The sequence below is a fragment of the Myxine glutinosa genome, chromosome 10, assembly GCF_964187855.1.
Source record: "Myxine glutinosa chromosome 10, kmMyxGlut1.1, whole genome shotgun sequence".
NCBI lineage: Eukaryota > Metazoa > Chordata > Myxini > Myxiniformes > Myxinidae > Myxine > Myxine glutinosa.
Window position 1 is genome coordinate 87,092,161 of NC_136270.1, and position 19,149 is coordinate 87,111,309.

At 47.7% G+C, this 19,149-nt stretch overlaps 1 protein-coding gene across 4 annotated transcripts in view; it reads left to right on the forward strand.

Moving 5' to 3' along the window:
* Positions 1 to 19,149, forward strand: part of GLS (glutaminase) — a 154,002-nt gene that overhangs the window by 35,707 nt on the left and 99,146 nt on the right. For 3 of the 4 annotated variants that reach the window (XM_068126600.2, XM_068126601.2, XM_078785843.1), the window contains 4 exons: positions 4,011 to 4,090; positions 8,208 to 8,371; positions 16,134 to 16,192; positions 16,731 to 16,763. In XM_068126600.2, the coding sequence (XP_067982701.2) occupies positions 4,011 to 4,090; positions 8,208 to 8,371; positions 16,134 to 16,192; positions 16,731 to 16,763 (336 nt within the window). The remainder of the gene's footprint in view (positions 1 to 4,010; positions 4,091 to 8,207; positions 8,372 to 16,133; positions 16,193 to 16,730; positions 16,764 to 19,149) is intronic. The other variant, XM_078785844.1, reaches the window with a different exon arrangement.

Genomic DNA, 19,149 nt, shown 5'->3' on the forward strand with positions numbered 1-19,149 from the left:
AGGTTATGTTTTGATCGCTGTGTATTTATTTGTATGTCTGTGTGTGTGTGTGTGTGTGTGTATGTTATTCGCATAACTCAAAAAGTATTCAACCGAATTGCATGAAATTTGGTGGGATGATTGGTTATTATACGGGACACATTTGATTAGATTTTGGGAGCAATCGGGTCAAAGGTCAAGGTCAAGGTCACGAAAAGGTCAAAATCGTATTTTTACCATAGCGCAGTCAATTTTTATCCAATTGGCATGCAACTAATGCCAAAATGTTCAGAATTCAATGCCCGATCTTGTGATATACGACATGACCCAGTGAAGACATTACCCTTGTTAGCGGTTGGGGGTCAAAGGTCAGGGGGGTCACGACCTTGCAAAATGTGCGTTTTTTGTCATAACTCGGTCAATTCTTATCCGATTTGCATGAAATCAGCACCAAACTGTTCACTGTTCTGTTCCCTACACTCCCATGCCAAGTACAGAACAGTAGCTGCGGCGAAGGTATGCGCTCTACCGAGTGCCCGTTCTAGTTCTTGTTTGTTTGTTTGTTTGTGCACAGGATATCTCAGGAGCTTATGGACAGATTCGGAAAAAAAAAATGTGGACCTATTGGTTGGGTAACGAGGACGAATTGATTAGATTTTGGGGAAGATCCAGATCCAGATCTGGTTAATATCATTTTTAAAGTGATTCTTCACCACTGGGAGAGAGGGCCAAAATGATATAAAAGCAGGATATCTCAAAACGTTATTAATGGATTTGGATGAAACTTTGTGGACAGGTTATGTGTATGACAAGGACTAATCGATTCGATTTTGGTGAAGATCTGAATATAGATTTGGATACGAGAATTATTTGTTTTTTATGCCTGCTCCCCCAAAGGTGGCCAGAGGCATTATGTTTTCGGGTTGTCCATCGGTACGTCTGTCTGTACGGGCTAAACCTCGTTTTTCTCAGCAACCACAATGCCGATTGAGACGAAACTTTCAGGGTAGGAGTGACACCCATGCATAATGTTTCTATGATAATTGTGACGTTATAGGTCATTTAGTATGGCAGCCATCTTGGATTAAATGCAAAATAAATAAATAAATATATTTCTCAGAAACCGCTGAATGAAAAAATTTGAAACTTGGCACATTGTCAAATACTCCCAATAGGGAACAAAAACATGATAATTATGACATCATATGTGAAGTGGTATACCAGCCAAAAATGTTTTAATGGAATTCCTTATCCTAAAAATCTGAAATTGCATGCCCATGATCTATGACCCATTTGTATTGAAATATTAAATTTATGACATCATAGGTCACATGGTTTGGCAGCCATATTGGATTTAACCTTAAAAACTTTTTAAAAAACATCTCCCAAACCACCAAATCAATTGGCTCGAAGCTTTATATGTGTCATTGACTAGGCATGGCGATTAAAAGATGATCACGAAAACATCATTGGTCACATGGTGTGGCAGCCATATTGGATTGAAGGAAAATATTAAATAATTATATCTGAAACCGCTTACCCTATCGACGCAAAATTTTACAAATCATCTAACACCGCTGTTGCATATATTTTGAAAATGATGATGTCGTAGGTCACATGGTTTGGCAGCCATCTTGGATAGAAAAATTAACTTTCCCGATCAACACGAAACTTCACAAACGTGATCCCCTACCCATACATATGCAGAGTGTACATTTTTAAGGTCATATGTCACGTGGTGTGGCAGCCATATTATCTTGAAAGCCGATAATTAAAAAATTCCCTTCTCTGAATTCTTCACCGATCGATGTGAAACCTGTCATGGCTGGTGAAAATGTGATACTTGAAAACAGCTGAAGGGATTTCAATCAAAGTTGTTTATATTTAGGGCAGTGAACGAGGCCATCTACCCATTGTGGGACTATGCGGAGGCATATTGGATACACAGTCGCATTGTTCTAGTTAAGTGATTATTCATCATTGAGAGATAGGTCTCTCATTGGGAGATAGATTATTCAAAAAACGATATACTGTATAGCACGATGTCTCAAAATGGTATGTACAGATTTGGATGAAACTTGGTGGACAGGTTGGGTGTGTGACATGGAGAGAATTCATTCTATTTTGGTGAAGATCCGGATCTGGATACGACAATAAAAAAAAAAATGCAAGTGTTTCCTCACCATTGAGAAATAGAGCCGAAATGATACATAGCACGATATCTCAAAAACTTGGTGGATGAATTGGGTAGGTGACAAGAACAAGCAGATTAGATTTTGGTTTTAAAGTTCTGGATGCAGATCCGGCCTATCAGTGGGATACAAATTGTAAACTGTTCAGCCTGGCGGATGTATGTGGTCCACCGAGTGCTGTTCTTGTTTGAAGGTGAGGTTGGTAATGCCATGACTATCAACTCTGAGAGCCACATTAAAGTGCTGAATGAGTTCTGGGCTGCTCTTGGTCACAGGAGAAGCTTTCAAAGCAAAGAACAACGCTTTCAGCGGGATGTGGTGGTGCAACCCCTTACACTGCAAATGAGTCCCGTGAGTGGGTGACAAGCCACTTAGATGAGAGAGTGATTGGCAGATGCTTCAGCATTGAGCGGTCTCCAAATTCCCCTGATCTAAGCCCATTAGCTTTTTATCTTTGGGGTTTTGTCAAAGACAGTGTGTACAAGGATAACCTGCAAGCATCTTTGAGTTGAAACAAGCAATCACAGAGGAAGTTAGGATCATACCACTTGCCGAATGTCAGTGCGTAATCAACAACTTCACCTGTCGTGCTCAAATCATATTCAGTGCAGAGATGGACACTTGGGGCATGCCATCGACCGAGTGCCAAACTAAAGTCTTACATGCTACGTTTCTGATATTTGGTACATCTGTGTCACACAAAATGTAGCACAAACTCCTGAAGTTTTGTATAATTTAGAATAAACATGAATGCACTGTGGATTTCCTTATGGGTTTGGTGGGTTGTTTTGCACACCGTCTACATCTATGAACACCATTGGCTATTATGGAGGCAACTTGGTCATCTAAAAGCATGAATTTTGTAGGCTACATTGGACAGACTGTGGTCTTGCAAAACCTTTCCCACCATGAAAAGTTTCGGCAAAAACTATGTAACTTGTACACCCCTGGTTCTGACACCTCGGTATTAGAGGATTATGTCTGTCTATCAGCCAATAGGAAGCAATCATAGTTACATTTCGTTACATAGCCTACTATCCAGGCCATGGCTGTTTTGCTTTTTCTGAAACAATTATCTTGTGACTTGAGGAAATTCTCCATATCCAGTGCAATGGACATATCCAGTGCATATCCAGAATCCAGTGCAATGGTTTGGGGTGATACTTCAAGCTCATCTGTATTGATCATTCTTTCTGCAACATTATTGATCATATTATTATACATTATGCTTGATAACTATTTATCTTGACAACAGCCTGGTGTTGGCTTAGCGGTTAGGATGCCGGCTTGGGATCCTAGGATCCTGGGTTCGAATCCCAGTCGATCGTTGAACGCCAGGGGGGTTGACTCAGCCTGTCATCCTTCCGAGGTCGGCAAATTGAGTACCAGCTTGCTGGGATGAATGATCACGGTGTGTACCCCGATTTAGAATAAGTACACCGTATTCCTGCGCATCGTAAGAGCATGACCAAGGGTTGGCGTCAGGAAGGGCATCCGGCCATAAAAACATTGCCTCAAACAGGGAACCTTGATTGTCATGGGGCCCGCAAGGCTAACCCCCGCTCTAGCGGGGAAAATGGCCTTAAAACGATCATTCATTCATTTCATTCATGCTTGATAACTATGTCGACATTATTTGAATGACCTTAAAAGAGAAAATCTGAAATGCAAGCTATCACATCGTGTTGACGAATAAACATTTTTTTTGCTCTGAGGCTACTCAATGTGAGGCTAAAATATGGTGTGAACAGGCAGTAAAATGTAAATGTTAAAATTTGTTTGTTTTGGATGTATGGTAAGTGTTTTCACCCGTGAGTGTGATTGTGGGTGTGCATACAGGTGGCAGATTATATCCCACAGCTTGCGAAGTTCAATCCAGACATATGGGGTGTGTCTATCTGCACAGTGGATGGACAGAGGTAATTGGAGGATATGCTTTTCTACCGACAGCCTAGTTACCATTCATTACCTTCTAATTTATTGTCTCGTGATTATGATGTCTTTGTCATGCGTATATAGGCGCAGTGATGTTTACAAACATTTTTCAACATGTATTACATGTACGAGCTTTGGTGGGTTTGGTGTTGCAGAAATAGAGCCTGTGATGGATGCTGTGAAGAGAAACAGTTTGAGATGGTTTGGTCATGTGTTGAGGAAGGATGAAAGTGAGAGGAACGACAGACACGCTTTTTATTGTGAGGCAGTTGCAGGAGAAGTACATGGAGAAGAGGAAGAAGTTGTTTCTTGGGTTTGTTGATCTGGAGAAAGCATTCGATAGGGTTCCACGTGAAGTATTGACATGGGCATTGAGGAAGTTAGGAGTGGAGGAATGGTTGATCAGAGTAGTGATGGCAATGTATAAAAGAGCGCGCACAGCTGTAAGGATGAAGGACGGGAACAGTGGTGAGTTTGAGGTGAAGGTGGGAGTGCATCAGGGGTCGGTACTAAAAAAAACCACCTTTAGAGGCCATTTTTCCCCGCAAAGCGGGGGTTGGCCTTTTTCGGGAACTGTGGTTGTTGTTGTTTTTCGGTCCCCTTTTTGAAGCAATGTTTTACGGCCGGATGCCCTTCCTGACGCCAACCCTTTTTTGCCGCCTTTAACGACAAACAGGGAATTACCAGTGAACTGGTACTCAATTAGCCGACCTCGGAAGGATGACAGGCTGAGTCAACCCCCCTGGCGTTAATTCAGCGATTGACCGGGATTCGAACCCAGGATCCTAGGATCCTAAGCCGGCACCCTAGCCGCTAGCCCAACACCAGGGCATTGACATGGGCATTGAAATGCAATCATACTCGGTACTAAGTTCACTACTATTTGTAGCTGTGATGGAGGTGCTGGCTCAGAACGTAAAGGAGGGTTTACCGTGGGAGTTGTTGTATGCAGATGATCTGGTGTTGATTGCAGAATGTATGGATGGACTGAAGGAGAAGATGAACAAGTGGAAGGAATGTATGGAGACAAAAGGTCTGAAGGTGAATATTGGAAAAACAAAGGTGATGGCAAGTGGTAAAGCATGTGGTGAGGTGGAAAGAACTGGGAAGTGGCCATGTGCTATGTGCAGGAAGGGTGTCGGAGTGAACTCAATTCGATGTACAATGTGCGCTGAGTGGGTTCATCAAAAATGTAGTGGTTTGAGAGGGTCATTAACCAGTGTGGCAGCTACATTCAAGTGTAAGGTGTGCACAGAGGGAGCTGCAGATGGAGGAAATGTTGAGTTGGATCTTGGAGACAGCGTGAATCTGGAAGGTGTGAAAACATTTTATTACCTAGGAGACATGCTGAATGGAGAAGGTGGATCAGACTCGTCAACGGTTGCTCGAGTGAGATGTGCATGGCAGAAGTTTCGGGAACTGAGTGGCGTGCTGACGAGGAGGGGAGTGTCGTTGAAGCTGAAGGGAAAGGTGTATGCTGCATGTGTGAGAAGTGTTATGATTTATGGGAGCGAGACATGGGTAATGAACGTAGAGCAGCAACGAAGGCTGGAAAGGGTGGAAATGCGAATGGTTCGGTGGATGTGCGGAGTATCGTTGAGAGAGAGGAAGACAAATGATGAATTGCGAAAGATGATTGGAATAGAGCCTGTGATGGATGCTCTGAAGAGAAACAGTTTGAGATGGTTTGGTCATGTGTTGAGGAAGGATGAAAGTGACTGGTTGAGAAGAGTGATGGAAATGAATGTGGAAGGAAGTAGAGGACGGGGAAGACCGAGAAAGACTTGGCTAAAGATGGTCGAAGAAGAAATGCGGGCAAGGGGGTTAACAAGGGGAGATGCAGAAAATAGGGCAAAATGGAGAAGATTGTCATGGGGACCGCAAGGCTAACCCCTGCTCTTGCAGGTGAAATGGCCTTTAAAATGCCTGTTGTGTTGTTGTTGTATTACATGTAGGAGCTCAACATTAGCATTATTTGTCAGCATTAGCCTTAGAAACTGCACATAATATAATGTACTTTGTCATCCCAGTGAAACCATTGGCACTCCAATGTTTCGATAGCGTATTTGATTATCTTGTTATTAGTCCCCTAACGGTGTACACCGGAGGGGACTATAGGTTTGCACGCCATCCCTCCGTCTGTCCGTCTGTCCGTCCGTCAGTCTGTCAGTCCGTCACGCAAAGAACAGTTTTCCGGATTTTTTTTCTAAACGCTTAATCCTAATGATTTCAAACTTGGCACATGGTTTCTTCATGATAAGTTACAGATGAAGTTCGAACTTCACGACGTTTCGATCATTTTTGACAAAGTTATGGCACTTTGAACTTTGGGAATTCTGATAATTCTGATGATCCTTAACTCAGTGCCATTTTAAGTTTTAATTTCCTTTAAAAAACATTTTCTCTGCAACAATTGGACCGATTGAGATCAAATTTTCACCGTAGGAGGGACTCGGTCTGTAGAAAATGTTAATGGTAATTATGACGTCACAGGTCACGTGGTTCGGCCGCCATATTGTTTTTCGTGAAAACACGAAAACCCCTTTTTCTCTGCAACGACTGAACAGATCGAGGCCAAACTTTGCAGGCAGAATCGCATACCCATGACGAACAAAAACGTCAGCGAGCATGGCGTCATGCGTCACATGGTTTCAGAGTTATGAGGTTTTTAAGCATGAACCTTTAAAACCGAGCTCCTCCCTCATTTTTGATCCAATCGAAGGGAAACTTCACAAATCCGTTCAGCATATCAGTCTACTAAAATGTCCTTTTGGAATTTGCGATAGGTCACGTGGTTTGGCAGATATCGTTAATTAAACGAAAATATTAAAAAATGGATATCTCTTGAATCGCTAGTACCTCAGACCGTGAGTTGGTAATAAATTATATAATTCACACAGTGCAATACGTGCAGGCCGCTCCACGGAGCGACCTTGCGGGCTTATCAACGCGTGACACACATGTGTCTCAGCATATCTCAGATCAAGTTTGAAAACCAGCATCAACCGTGCATAAATTTGCATATTCGATCATTTTTGACAAAGTTATGGCACTTTGTTTATTCTAGAGTTCTCCTCAAGCCGCAACGCGCGTCCTCAGCCTCCTCTCGCGAATGTCAAAAGCGCGACACAGCGCGCGCTTTTGGGAGGGGTGGAGCCAAGCCTAGCGACATATATATATATATACACATCGATCGTTGATCGTGAACCGAAAAATATAATAAATTACTGATGGTTTCAGAGTTATGACGTTTTTAAGCATGAACCTTTAAAACCGAGCTCCTCTCTCATTTTTGATCCAATCGAGGGGAAACTTCACAGATCTGTTCATCATGTCAGTTCACTAAAATGTCCTTTTGGAATTTGCGATAGGGCACGTGGTTTGGCAGGTATCGTTAATTAAACGAAAATATTTTTTAAAAATGGATATCTCTTGTTTATTCTCGAGTTCTCCTCAAGCCGCACCGCGCGCCCTCAGCCTCGTCTCGCGAACGTCAAAAGCGCGACACAGCGCGTGCTTTCGGGAGGGGCGGAGCCAAGCCGAGCAACATATATATACACGTCGATCATTGATCGTGAACCGGAAAATATAATAAATTACTGATATTTAGCGACTCGAAAGGTTCTTTATCAACAACTTATTTTGTCGTGCTTCTGCTGACCTGTCTGCAAGGTGTATAAATCGAAGTCCCGAGTGCGAATCACAGGTGAGCCCGTCCTGAGGTAATTAGCGATTGGGAACGATTCAGAACCTGTGGATAAATAACCCTTGGTAATTTCCCCAACAGTTTTCTGGTCGACAGACTGCCGGTAGGGGACATGTATTGCAGCGCAATACTCAGAATGCTTGTTACCCAAGCTGATTTGGTCACTATTTTTTTTTTTTTCGTAACTAGTCATTGATGGGTCAATGATGGATGTACAGTAACCTTTCATCGGAAGATGGAATTGTTTTGCAATCATATGAAATTGCACAAAGATAAATCATAATTTGATGTACCTGACCTGAAATTCTTCCTTGTCACACACCTAACCTGTCCTGTGTTTGATGTAACCAGATCACTTTCCAGCTACTGATTTAATTTGCCTCTTGGATGTACAGGTATTCAGTTGGGGACACAAAAATGCCATTCTGCCTGCAGTCCTGTGTGAAGCCTCTGGAATATGCTGTTGCTGTAGATGTCTTGGGCACAGAGCACGTGCATCGGTTTGTGGGGAAAGAGCCCAGTGGCCTGCGCTTCAACACGCTCTCACTTAATGAGGAAAGTAAGTGTGCCACCGTGCATATTTATGAATATCTGTATGTGCATGCATTCATAATAGAGACTCGAACAACTACATTTTGACAAGATGAAAAAATTATGATGTCAAATATAATTTAATGTAGAACATAATTTATAACAGCTCTAATAATATAATTTATAACAACTCTAATAATTTCATGATTCCACCAGAAAATGTGCACCTGCTCAGAATAATGACCTCCACCACAAAATGTGGGCAGAGGTTATGCTTTCACCCCTGTCTGTCTGTATGTCTGTCTGTCTGTCTGGCTGCTCGTTTGTCTGTCTGTGAACAGGATATCTCAAAAAATTATCTTTGGATTTGGACGAAACTTGATGGACAGGTTAGGTGTGTGACAAGGAAGAATTGCGTCGATTTTGGTGAAGAAAATCTGATTCCGGATCCGATAAAAATTTTAAAAGGTGATTCTTCACTATTGAGAGATGGGGGGCAAAAACGATATATATACAGACTTGGCATTTAATATGGATTATATATTTTTTTTCTTGACTTGGGTTTTCTTTCTGAACTCAGTATATCAATCTGGTGAGTTTCTTTTACACTTTGGTGATTTATTTGTTGAAAGAACCATGTCACTGATTATCTGTCGCAGCAAGAAGTCAACAACAGGATTATATCACAGGTGGCGTGGCAAAATGTACGGACAGGTGCATTTGACGATTGGCTTCACAGTCGGGTATACAAGGGTTGTTGCGTTCTGTATTAGTGGAAAACAACTGCTGCACGTCTCCAAAAGTTATTGCCCCTTCCTCTGGAGATGGTCCGTCAACTCGACAATGCTGTTTGTCATGGAGTGGTGGCTTTACGAAATTACGGCATGAAAGAGCGTGCTATTGCTCGGCAGTATGGCATCACTCAAGGTCAGGTGTCAAAGATCCTGAAACGAAATGCTCAGAGGGGTGTCCCTACTCCAATACCGAGGCCAGGACGTCCCCGCAGAACCACAAGGAGGGATGATCGCCAGCTGCACCGGTTAGTCCGCAATGGCCGTACCAAGTCAGCTAATCGGCTTCGGGCTGAGTGGCAGCAACTGACAAATGTGCCTGTATCCAGAAGGCTAGTCAACCAACGACTGGTTCAAGCAGGCTATCGTTCCAGGCGTCCCCTGAGAAAGCCACGCCTGACCAGACAACACCACCAGCGCCGATTGCAGTGGGCCAGAGAGCACCGTCAATGGCAGCCAGGACACTGGAATCACGTGATCTTCAGTGACGAGTCTAGATTTCTGGTCTATCGTCAAGATGGCCGCGTCCGAGTGCGCAGACAAGTGCATGAAGCCTACAACAAAGATTGTATAGTGCCAAGAGTCCAAGCTGGAGGTGGTGGGGTGACTGTTTGGGCTGCTTTTCATGCAGGGGGCAAAACTGACCTGGTTGTTCTGAATGGAAACCTGAACCAGTTCAAGTACACGGCCATTCTGGAAGAAACATTGCTTCCATTTGCTCATGCAGCCTTTCAAGGAAACTTTGTCTTCCAAGATGACAATGCACGGCCTCATCATGCTCGCATGATCCAACACTTTCTTGCTGACCATGGTGTAGAGCATATGGAGTGGCCTGCCATGTCCCCGGATATGAATCCGATAGAGAACTTATGGGCAGAATTAACGCATCAAATCGACCACTTGGACCAGCAGCCGACCTCTGTGCTTGTGAACAGCATGCCTCAACGTGTACCTGCTCTCCTGAATGCTCGTGGGGGTTACACGAAGTACTGAACTGTAATTTTACTGTCCGTAATCCCAGTCGTAATTTACTTTTGTTTTTGTTAAAAATTTTTTGGCTAATGTGCAAAATAAAGAGATACTTCTGGAAAACGTACAGAAGTTTAACACAGTACTGTCCATGAATTGAGTTCGATATCAGTTTACATCACTTTCAAGGATCAATTTATTTGTTTCGAAATGTCAAATGTGGCTTTTGTTTCTTTTAAAGGTCACATTAACAAAATCGAGAATAATTTAAACAATTCCAATGAACTTTTGGTTCTAAGACATCTTGAAAAGTAAGTTCACCCCCACAAAAAAAATATTCCATATTAAATTCCAAGTCTGTAATATGATATTTCAAAAAGTTATGGACGACTTATATCAAAACTAGGTGGGTGAGTTGGTTATGTGACAAGAACAAGCCGATTAGACTTTTGTTCAGGTCTGGATCCAGATCTGGCCTATCAGTGGGATACGAAACATAAACTATTCAGCCTGGTGGAGGTATGCGCTCTACCAAGTGGCATTGTAGTTTTACAATGTAAACCACCTTGCTTATTTAACCTACACTCAAATGAGCACAATTGAAAGATACTGTATCCATGTAAGTTCCCTTAGATCTGCTTTGCCCAGTATCCTACATATAGTACACCTAAAGAAAATGGTCTCCTGGTAATTCTCAATACAGAAAACACATGACTAATATGCTTGATCACAGAGGAGACGTCCAAGTTTCATTTTCAAGAAGAGAACTTTCCTTCACTGTATATATTTTGGAATGATGATGCAATACTACTGTTGCAATACTACGTATTACTACCAGGCACAAAATGGTTAATTAAGACCATTATTACTTTATGTATTCATTTATTTAGTCAAATACTGTGCCATTGTTTTCTTCTCCTTCCATCAACCCTCACGTACGTCACCATTCATGTCATCTTTTTTTTAAATCCTCTCAAAAATTGTTCCAACATCTTCCCCTATTCCTTATGTACCAGTTTACTTTTTAGACCCACTACTCTCGCAAGTATAATGTATGTACTGTATTTGTTTAACTAGCAACGGTACCCGCCCTATGGGCGGGGCTTCAATTGGGAGGCCCAAATGAAAAGGCAAAATATCAGAAATTGAAGGCATTTTTTATTTTAAACGATTTATATAAACATCCGTTAAATAATATCACATGCAAATCATCAAAATCTAAACAGTATTTGTAGAATTTCAAGAAAAGCCACATCACTGTTCATATCGGTAAATATTCCGGTAAGTTCGGAAAAACTTGGAAAATTGGGAAAACAATATAGTAAAGCGCGGCGTTACGCGCGCTACTTGCGAGCAAGGAGGAAGCGGACAAGCGGTAACTTATAAGCGTCTTTATTTCAGGAGCTCACTGTAACACTGGCCCGCTCCGGGCTGCGCGCCCGGTGTATATCATGAGGCCACGCCTACCCCTCGGGCGTGGCCCCCGCCCACTTGGTGCGCGGAATGATGTCACCACGCCAGTGGGCTTTTGTGTCCGCCACACGCGCCCCCCCAGAATTCCCGCGCACCTGGAGGGCCAGTTTGCGGGGCAGACGAATGACCCGGCCGAAGCGACCCCTGGCGATCGGCGGCGTCCGGGGTGCAGGGATGCCAGGTGGGATGCCCCTGGCTGCCCCTGGGATGGGTGCAGGACCGGGGGGCGGCGTGGCGGCTGGGCTGGGCGGTGCCGGGGTCCGCCCGCAGGGGGGCGGCCCCAACGTGGGGGTCGGGCCACTGGCGGTGGATGGTCCACGTCGAGGTGGGCCGGCTTGAGGCGGTCCACCGAAACGCGGTCAGGAGTACCGCCAATGTCCAGGGTGAAGTGCTTCGCCCCGGTCTCCAGCACGCGGAAAGGCCCGTCGTACGGGGGCCGCAGTGGTGTCCGGTGGGCATCGTGGCGGACGAAGACGTACTCCGCCGTGCGAAGCTCCGGGGCGACGTGCGTCGGTGGGTGCCCGTGGCATGCCGTTGGCACCGGGGCGAACCTCTGGGCGGTCTCTTGCAGAGCGGAGCGCTGCTGTGCCGCGGACCATGGTGCCGTGGAGTCGGGGAGGAACTCGCCCGGCACCCGCAGCGGTTGCCCGAAGACCAACTCCGCCGCGGATGCGCGCAGGTCCTCCTTGGGCGCCGTCCGGAGGCCCAGCAGGACCCAGGGGAGCCTGTCGACCCAGCCGCCGTCGCGGAGGGTGGCCCGGAGCGCGGCCTTCAATGAGCGGTGAAATCGCTCACACAGGCCGTTAGCCTGGGGGTGGTAGGCCGTGGTTCGGTGCAGCCGGACCCCGAGCCCCTGCGCGACCGCCCCCCAGAGCTCCGAGGTGAACTGGGGGCCGCGGTCGGACGAGATGTCTGAGGGGGCGCCGAACCGGGCGACCCAGGTGGCGATGAAAGCCTGCGCGACATCGGCCGCCGTTGTCGACGCCATGGGCACGGCCTCCGGGCACCGGGTGGTGCGGTCCACCATGGTGAGGACGTAGGTGAAACCCCGCGAGGGGGGCAGAGGTCCCACCAGGTCCACGTGGACGTGGTCAAACCGGCGTTCCGGCACCGTGAACGGGGCCAACGGGGCCTGGGTGTGCCGGTGCACCTTGGCGCGCTGGCACGCGAGGCACGTCCTGGCCCAGCCGCGGACGGCCTTCCGGAGGCCATGCCAGACGAACTTGTCGGCGATCAGCCTTTGGGAGGCCCTCGCGCCCGGGTGGGACAGGCCGTGGATGGCGTCAAACACCTGGCGCTGCCAGCGCGTGGGCACAATGGGGCGAGGACGCCCGAGGGAGACGTCGCACAAGAGGGCCGCGTCCGTGCCGTCGAACGGCACCTCGGTGACGCGGAGGCCCGTGACGGCGGTCCGCAAGGCCTGGAGGTCGGGGTCAGCGGTCTGGTCCGCTGCCATCCGGGCGTAGTCGATGCCGAGGTGGACTGCGTGGGCGACGGCCCGGGAAAGGCAATCCGCCACCGGGTTGTCCTTCCCCGCGACGTGCTGGATGTCCGTCGTGTACTCGGACACGGCCGAGAGGTGACGCTGCTGCCGGGCCGACCACGGCTCGGTGACCTTGCCCATCGCGAAGATCAGCGGCTTGTGGTCGACGAAGGCAGTGAACACACGGCCCTCGAGCAGATGGCGGAAGTGCCTGACCGCCAAGTGAAGCCCGAGCAACTCGCGGTCGAAGGTACTGTAACGGCGTTCGGGCGGGCGAAGCTGCCGGCTAAAGAACGCCAGCGGTTGCCAAGCTCCACGCACCCATTGATCGTGCACTGCGCCCACCGCGTAGTCCGAGGCATCGGTGGTGAGGGCGATCGGTGCATCGGGCGCCGGGTGCGCGAGCATGGTGGCGTTAGCCAAGGCGAGCTTCGCGCCCGTGAACGCCGTGTCCATCTTCTCGGTCCAGGTAACGTCGCCTTTGCCCGGCTTACCTCGGAGAGCTTCGTGCAGGGGACGCAGGAGCTGGGCGATACGGGGCAGGAACCGATGGTAAAAGTTCACCATGCCCAGGAACTCCTGCAGCCCTCTGATCGTGCGGGGGCGCGGAAACCCCTTCACCGCCTCCACCTTGGCCGGCAGGGGGACGGCTCCGTGCCTGGTGACACGGTGCCCCAGAAAATCGATTATGGCGGCGCCGAACCGGCACTTTGCGGGGTTCACAATCAGGCCATGCTGGCCCAGGCGTTCGAAGAGCGTGCGGAGGTGGCGTAGGTGCTCTTCGCGGGACGCGCTGGCGACGAGGATATCGTCCAGGTAGACGTAGACAAAATCCAAGTCGCGCAGGACGCTGTCCATCAGTCGCTGGAACGCCTGAGCCGCATTCTTCAGACCGAAGGGCATGCGCAGGAACTCGAAGAGTCCGAATGGCGTGATGACCGCCGTCTTCGGGACGTCCTCCGGCCTGACGGGGACCTGATGGTAGCCGCGTATGAGGTCCATCTTCAAGAAGAAGGACATGCCCGCCAAACGGGCGGAAAAGTCCTGAATGTGGGGGACGGGGTAGCGGTCGGGAGTCGTGGCGTCATTGAGACGGCGATAGTCCCCGCACGGTCGCCATCCCCCGCCGGGCTTCGGCACGATGTGCAGCGGCGACGCCCAAGCGCTCTCTGAGCGCCGAACGATGCCGAGTCGCTCCAGGGTAGCGAACCCCGCTTTTGCCACCGCCAGCTTCGTCGGCTCGATGTGGCGTTATCGGGCGTAGACCGGTGGCCCGACGGTGGGGATGTGATGGGCCACCCCGTGCTTGACGGCCCCCGCTGAGAAGGTGGGCCGCGTGAGGGCCGGGAAGCCGGCGAGGAGGCGGGTGAATGCGTCCGCTGCTGGAAGCGTACAGACCAACGTGGCCGGAACCGAACCGTTCAGCAAGCCGCTTGGCAAGCCGCTCGTTGAGCTGCTCGCCGAGCTGGGCAACGCACAAGCGAGCGAGCTGAACGTCTCGGCCTGGACAAGACGTCTGCGCTTGACGTCGACCAGGAGCCCATTAGCGCACAGGAAGTCCGCGCCAAGCAGTGCCATGGCACGTCGGCGGTGACGAACGTCCATCGGAAAACCTGCCCTCCGAACCGCAGAGAGAGGCAGCGTTTTCCGTACGTACGGATGGGCGTCCCGTTCGCGGCAAGCAGCGCGGGGCCCCCACCCGCGGCGTGCTTGTCTGACGTGCCGGCGGGAACGACACTCACCTGCGCTCCCGTGTCGCACAGGTAACGGCGCCCGGAGAAGGTGTCCGTTATGAACAGCAGGCTGCTCGAACGGCCGGCGCTCATCGCCACTATAGAGCGCCGGCCCGGGCGTTTCCCGACCTGTTGAAGGAGCATGGCGGATGACACTGCCGAGCTTCGTGGCCGAACTTGGCGTGGAACCAGCACCAGGTGGTGGAGCTGGAGGAGCGCGGCTGGCTCCGCCAGGCCGGTGGAGTTGGCGGGTTTCCCCGCGGTGGCGGTTTTCGCCGCGGCGGTGGGCGGGGCGTGGCGGCGGTCACGAGGTGCGTATCAGCATGCTGCATATGCTGTGTAAGCTGATGCTGTGGATCAGCAGCATCAGCAGCATTAGCAGCATCAGCCACGAGGGCCGTGACGGCCACGCCGACTCTCGCCCGCGTGTCCGAAGCGGCGAAGTACTTGTCCGCCTCGGCCGCCAATGCTCGGGGTTCCGTGAGCCTGGTCCCGGCCAACGCGAGGCGAACCTGCGCTGGAAGTTGGCGACGGAAAAGCACCCGGAATAGAGAACCGGGGGCTTCGTCGCCCAACAGTGACAGCATATGGTCCATTCGGACCGACGGGCGCGTGTCACCGAGCTCGGGGAGATCCAGGAGGCGGTCGGCCCGTGCGTCGTCCGTGAGGCCAAACGTGGCTAGGAGTAGCCGCTTGAGTGCCTCGTACTTGTGGCCGTCCGGTGGGTGGCGAAGGACGGACACAACTCGAGCGGCCGTGCCGGGCCCGAGGGAGGCGACGACGTGGCAATAGCGCGTGTCATCGCCGGTGAGGCGCCGAAGCTGAAATTGGGCTTCGGCCTGGACGAACCAGACTTCGGCCTGAGCCTCCCAAAATTCGGGAAGTTTGATGAAGTTGGCCATGGCAATGGCGTCGCGTGTGGAAGGATCGCTCCGGCAGATCCAACGTCGAGGGGGTCACCAGTAAAGCGCGGCGTTACGCACGCTGCTTGCGAGCAAGGAGGAAGCGGACAAGCGGTAACTTATAAGCGTCTTTATTTCAGGAGCTCACTGTAACACTGGCCCGCTCCGGGCTGCGCGCCCGGTGTATATCATGAGGCCACGCCTACCCCTCGGGCGTGGCCACCGCCCACTTGGTGCGCGGAATGATGTCACCACGCCAGTGGGCTTTTGTGTCCGCCACAATAGCCTATTTTACTCCAGGGGGTCCCAGGATTACCCACCCAAAATATTGTTGCGATCGGTTCAGCCGTTTTTGCGGTACCTGGGAATGGACAGACAGACGGACAGACATTTGGTGAATTATAGTTTTAATGCTTTGTGATTGTAATGTTGTTTTCAGCCAAACCACACAATCCAATGGTGAATGCTGGTGCGATTGTCATCACATCGTTGATTAAGGTAAGAAACAGTATTTACTGTAGCCCTTAATTTAACCCAAATAGCAAGTGAATATGGATTTCATTAAACTACCACAATGATTGATCGTTAAGTTCATGAACTTGAAAAAGAGTACGTGATTGACATTGATGAAACTGTTCATTTTCAACGTAGTCCTTTTGCAAGAATTTTAACTGACAAATGACTTAATGTTTAGTTTTGTCAAACAAAACTTTTATCCATGTGCTGATGTTAGAATGTTTTTTCTTTCTTGCAATGGATATGGGGTTAATCTGAGTTTTCCAAAAATATTTCCTAAAGATTTTTTTTTGTACCATTATTTTGCTGCACTAAATTGTGTGCAAATCTAAATTACAAATTATATTTGCACAATTATCACAAACTTACTCCACCCTGCTGATTGATGTTTATGCTCTACTTTGTTAGCATTTGCATTACAAAGTGTGTATTAACATTAACCAGCCAACAGAGAGGAATTGTGTGAGTATTTTGACACTTGTGTGCACCTGCACACACCTATTGTTCCTTCCTTCCCCAGCAAGGAGCCCATACCTCAGAGAAGTTTGACTATGTAAGTCTCTGCAAGACAACCGATGCGTATATTTGTGCCATAATTTCATTCAACATCATTGTCATTTTTGTGGCTGAACTTTCCATATTTTGTATGTATGTGAAATCATTAAGGGAACCAAATTTCTGTGACATAGATTTATTCACGCATTGCACATTACCAAGACTCAAGCTTTGAAGAAAACCTGCAGTGGTTTTTGAGTTCAAGGTTCTGGGCATCTTACTATAATTCACCAAATATCCATCCGTCTGTCTGTCCGTCCATTCAAAGGTACCGCAAAAACGGCTGAACCGATCGCAACGATATTTTGGGTGGGTAATCCTGGGATCTCCTGGAGTAAAATGGGGTATATTGTTTTTCCAATTTCAGCTTTGGCCTCCAGCATTTTCAGGTTTGGACTCCCGCATAACGTTATTTTCCCGGGTGCCGCACAAACGGCTGCACCGATCGCTGCACGGCTGCACCGATCGGACTCAGTGACCTCAGACAAAGACCTTTCATAAGGACATGTGTTGAATCCCTGCTTGAGAGAATGCCAACCCCCTCCCCGCCATCATGGTCATCTCTCCAACTCACAATCCCACGAGATATGTGGAAAGGTCGACCCAAAACCAATTATCTTCTTTTTGATTCGTATATAAACATCATTAAAAGTAAATAATGACCTCGGCCAAAGTTCAAACGACGTGAGTTTAATCTCTACATGAGAGAATTCTACATAGCTATTTGGGCGGTGTATACGCTAACTGATCGCTGTCTCCATCGATCTTGCCAAGGCGGTAACACCTATCGGCTCAAAATCCTTTTAACTGTTGATTTGGTAGTTTTTACAATGAAGGAAACATTAACAATGTTGTTAAAAGTTTATTTTGTGATTAATTTGTGATTGGAGTTATGTTGTTTGGAATGAAAAAAGAGATATCGAGTTCAAGTGAATGACGACATACCGTGATGGTTTCTACTTTCTAAATGTGAACTTCGCGGATCGCCATATGCAGATTCGCCACGGACCCACGATCGATGTTTCTATACATGAACGAACCCGTTTGTTTGCGAACGGGTACGTTTTTCATGGAAGTCCTTCACGAACTTGCTGTCCATGTCTGACGTGCAACTGAGGGTGCTACAGGAATGTGGAATTTATTGGTTTCATGCTTTAGCATTCGCCGTATCTGCATTGCCTGTTTGCTTCTGGCCTCCCACCCATGTGTAGCACGGGTATCTTACTAGTAGTGCTAAATCCTATAGCTTAGTCAGTGACGTGGAAATTGTTGGCTGTGATACAGGCACATATTTCTTTTGCAAAGGATACTGCAGGACATTTCAACACTGAAATTGTGGAACATTTAAAATGCTTGGCTTATTGAGTTGCTTGAAACTATTTTTCTACAGTGCAGGTATCCCCAGCGTAATGAAGGGGTTATGTATCTTTATAACCCTTCGTTATGTGGGACCTAGTTTTCCATTATTTCAAATGGGAAAATGACACTTCGTTTTCTTCCCGTAATTTTTGGTCTAAAAGTAAAGCCATATTCTTTGTGTAATGATGGTTTTTAGTTGCAAGTGAAATTATAATATTATTATTTACGGTATTTACCTAATAATAAAGACATTAACACAATAATAAAGTTAATTTTAGTGGTAGCACTTAGCAAAACAATCTTAACTCCAGGTTTCCACACAGAAGGCAGTAGTGGCAGGAGGTGATGGAGGAGATCATTATTTTTAACACCTTCATTCTGAAAAGTTAATTAATTTGCAAGCTTTCTGAAAAGTTAATCCATCACCAAGGAAGTGACGTTGCAGAATCACCATGACACTTTGACTGCTCCTTCATTGTCGCAAATCTGTCTTCTGCTACAAAAAAATTTAAAAAAATAAAAGAATATCTTCAAGCAACGAATAGGCCTAAATGAAACCATTTGCCGTAGCAAACCTTCACTATGCGAACCTCCATTAAGCGGGGGATACCTGTAATTAATGAATGGGTGAATTACCTTCCTATTACTACTTTTTATTTTAATGTTTGTTGTATTCATCCAAATAAAATGGAAATTAAGATTTTAATTTTATATTTCAAGTGCAATTCTATCTTTTAAAGAGAAGTAAAAGTTCCAACTCCCCAAAATAGGGGATTTAGTATCACCGTACTCCACACACTCAATCTTCTCCCCACACCCCCCACACACAAACCTTTCCCCATCTTGCACCCTCCCAACAACTCCTCCCCTGTCTCTAACTGTGTGGACCACAAACATCCGAGGTCTCCACTTAAACCTGATCTCTTAATCCAGGCCATTACTGATAAACCGAACCTCGTCTGTTTAACAGAATCCTTCTTCCCACAGGATGAAACAAGCTATTGTCTCCCCGCTATTGTCTCCCT